At 36.6% G+C, this 3,161-nt stretch overlaps 1 protein-coding gene across 2 annotated transcripts in view; it reads left to right on the forward strand.

Moving 5' to 3' along the window:
* Nucleotides 1–995: 995 nt before the first annotated feature.
* The window catches only part of napab (N-ethylmaleimide-sensitive factor attachment protein, alpha b), a 14,567-nt gene continuing 12,401 nt past the window's right edge, over nt 996–3,161 (forward strand). For both annotated transcript variants that reach the window (XM_078245874.1, XM_078245875.1), the window contains exon 1: nt 996–1,191. In XM_078245874.1, the coding sequence (XP_078102000.1) occupies nt 1,094–1,191 (98 nt within the window). In that variant the 5' untranslated portion in view covers nt 996–1,093. The remainder of the gene's footprint in view (nt 1,192–3,161) is intronic.

A 3,161-nucleotide genomic window follows, 5' to 3' on the forward strand; every position in this document is an offset into this window, starting at 1 on the left:
AGTTGATAAGCATCCTGAAAGGAAATAAATACAACGTAGTCTACTTCTACAACTGTCTTTACATAATTTACTTATAAAAAATAATAATCATTACACGATATATAAACTTAATAGGACAACTTAAATAATATTACAATTTAATTCACAACAGGAAGGTTGGGGTTGTCAGCCCTGTCACTGACTCAGCACCCCGCAGCCTTTCAAAGGGTAAGCAGGTACACAGTATATAGCCAATGGCAACTCAAAGTGCTTTACACTGAAAGACAAAATATGAAAGCATAACCATGAGAACAAAGCATAAACTACAAATATAAAAATACAGTAGCCATCAACACAATGTAGAAGAAACAAAAGTCATACTATACTTGCCTCTATATCCTTTTTTTCTTGTCCTTTCTCACAAAAATGTTGGACGAGTGTACATGGATGTATGCGTATTACAATACCTAGTATTACCATATTCAGCTTAATAGATGTCTTATTGTATATGGGAAATCTTAACAGCCATGTATCTTCTGTAATTAATACAGTACGTGTAATAGGAAAGCATCATATCCATATTTGTACTAAGTGGAAAAACAGAAAGCCTAATTCCATTGGGTTTATTAATAAAATAAACTACTTCTTACTGCAAAACTTGGAGGATCACATTTTGTTATAACTTTTAAGAAGTCATTGCCCAGGATGTGACCTGCTAAATATCTTTTAACAGGCTATGTGTATGTATTTTTCTTATATGCTTCATATAGTCCCCTGTAATTTTAGCTTATTTTTAAATTGTTTACTTACTGTTACGCTTTTATTTTAGATATGTTATATGTGATGATTACACTGGCAGCATTGCTTTTTATTGTCCCAGTCATGTTTTGTTCTTAAATAAAAAAAATAAAAAAAACACACACACAAAAAAGTCCATTCACCAAACATTTACGAAGAGCACCTGAATGCATCAGCTTCCGTGTCAAATGACAGGTCAGGGACACGTCAGGTGACAAACCAAAACCCGCTGCTGCTGCTGCTAGCACCTATTAGCAAGTTTGTTGACTTTCGCATTTTCTCGTTCTTCCCTCAACATAAGAGCAGTGACACGAAAATGGACAATAGCGGAAAAGATAAAGAAGCAACGGCTTTAGTGGCCGAGGCTGAAAAGAAAATGAAATCATCGCAGTCGTTTTTCGGAGCGATGTTTGGGTGAGTATGCCCGTTAGCTTCTGTTTAGCTCATTTTGTCAAAGCTAGAAGGCCAACTAAGCGGAAGATAGATAGCTAGCTGACCGGTTACCACCAGATATGAAGGCAGCAGGACCAAAACAAATGATCATCACTGTACCACTGGGCTTCTTTGTATCTAACGTTAACGTCAAGTTGTTGTGGTCAGTGTTATGCCAGTGTGGTCAACGCTGCAGTTTTATCTATCGTTATATGTGTAACGTTAACGTTATATAAACAGAGAATAACTTTATTATAACTGTTATTATATAAGTCTAACAAATAAAAAGTGGTATGCACCAGGGAACGAGGCTCAAATGCCAAGTGTTGCCATATCTTTATAACGCCAGGTGCTGATGAGGTTGTAATCGAAATTATTCGTGTAACATTTCAAGTAATTCGCACTTAATGTACACTGACTATTAGCTGGGGTGATGCTGCCATAGCGCCATCTACTGGGGGAAATCTTGCAAGGTCACTCAGTCTGTAGGTGCAAATCACATGTCTGCATCGCATTTGTTTACAATAGCAGAGAGGAACGGGTTTGGGAGTTGCATCAGATAGTAAGTTAAGCCCTCACCCAGCAACACAGCTGAGCATGGATGTAACAATCCAGAATCAGATGCAGTTATTACAGTGGGTTTCTGTTGAACTGTTTAAGAAGTACAGATAGAGGAGTAAAAGAAAAAGTCTTCAAGTTTAGTACGTAAACGGCAGACACCAGAATAATATATAATGTGTTTAAGGAATGATACCTAGTGTTGTCTGTATTAATATCAGAATTAGAATCGGGTTTATTGCCAAGTACTGTACGGTTGTTTTCACATAGGAGGAATTTGCTTTGGAGTTTTATTGCATAACATAAACATAGTAAGAGAAAAGGAAATTTAACAATAAATGAAAGTAATGAAAAAGTAAAGAGACATGAAAGAGAGAGAATTACAAAAATATATGAAATACTATAAAAACGTGTGTGTGTATATATACGAATTAAAATGAAGGAGCTGTGGCATTTTTAGAAGTAGTAATGTGCAGAAATGTGCAAAGTTGTCCATGGACTGTGCAAAGTTTCACAACATAGTAGAAATATAAGCAAGCAAGTAAGTAAAATGTATTTATAGAGCTCTTTTCACAGGTAAAAATTACAAAGTGCTTTACATGAAACATACAAGATGATGCATAATAAAAACAGTTAAAATCCCAAAGTAATACGGAACAAATAAGTGCAGACAGGTCAACTCAAGGCCTGTGTAAAAAGTTAGGTCTTTATCTGATTTTTTTTTAAAAGAGTCCACAGAAACAGCAGGTTGCAGGGAGGAGGCAGAGCGTTCCACAGTCTCAGTGCTGCGGACTCAAAAGATCCATCTCCACCGCTTAAACCGGGTGTGTGCCACACTCCATAGTTTTAACATATTAGACCTAGAGAGTGTGCTGTCAGCGTGTGGTGACAGTAGGTCGGCCACATACTGTACGCAATGCTCTGTGTGTTAGCGTGAGAATTCCTTTGGTACAGTCAGTATAGTAATATGTAATATATAGACTAGTGGAATAGATGTATTTAAAAGCATATCATGGCATATCAGCCATATGAGGATGAAACGCAGTAGGAGTTTGGGAGTGTCAGACTGTGGTGAAGCTTGAAGATGCAGGTGTCCATATATAATTGGGTCTGGGTCATTTTCCTGGGATTTAGATCATTATCATGGTATTGAAAGTAGTATTTTTTTCTGATATTAATATATTCAGCACGAAATGGCCACAAATTGAACGTAACATCACATATGTAGGGGCTGGGCAATATATCAACATCATATCGACATCGATATACGAGGCTAAATATCGTCATGGATTTTGGATATGGTGATATGGCACAAGACATTAAGTGATGTCATGTTCTTCATTATTTGCCTTTAACCACTTAGACATTATATCCACATTATCGGTGATTATTTA

Source organism: Sander vitreus, chromosome 3 (genome assembly GCF_031162955.1).
Source record: "Sander vitreus isolate 19-12246 chromosome 3, sanVit1, whole genome shotgun sequence".
Taxonomy (NCBI): domain Eukaryota; kingdom Metazoa; phylum Chordata; class Actinopteri; order Perciformes; family Percidae; genus Sander; species Sander vitreus.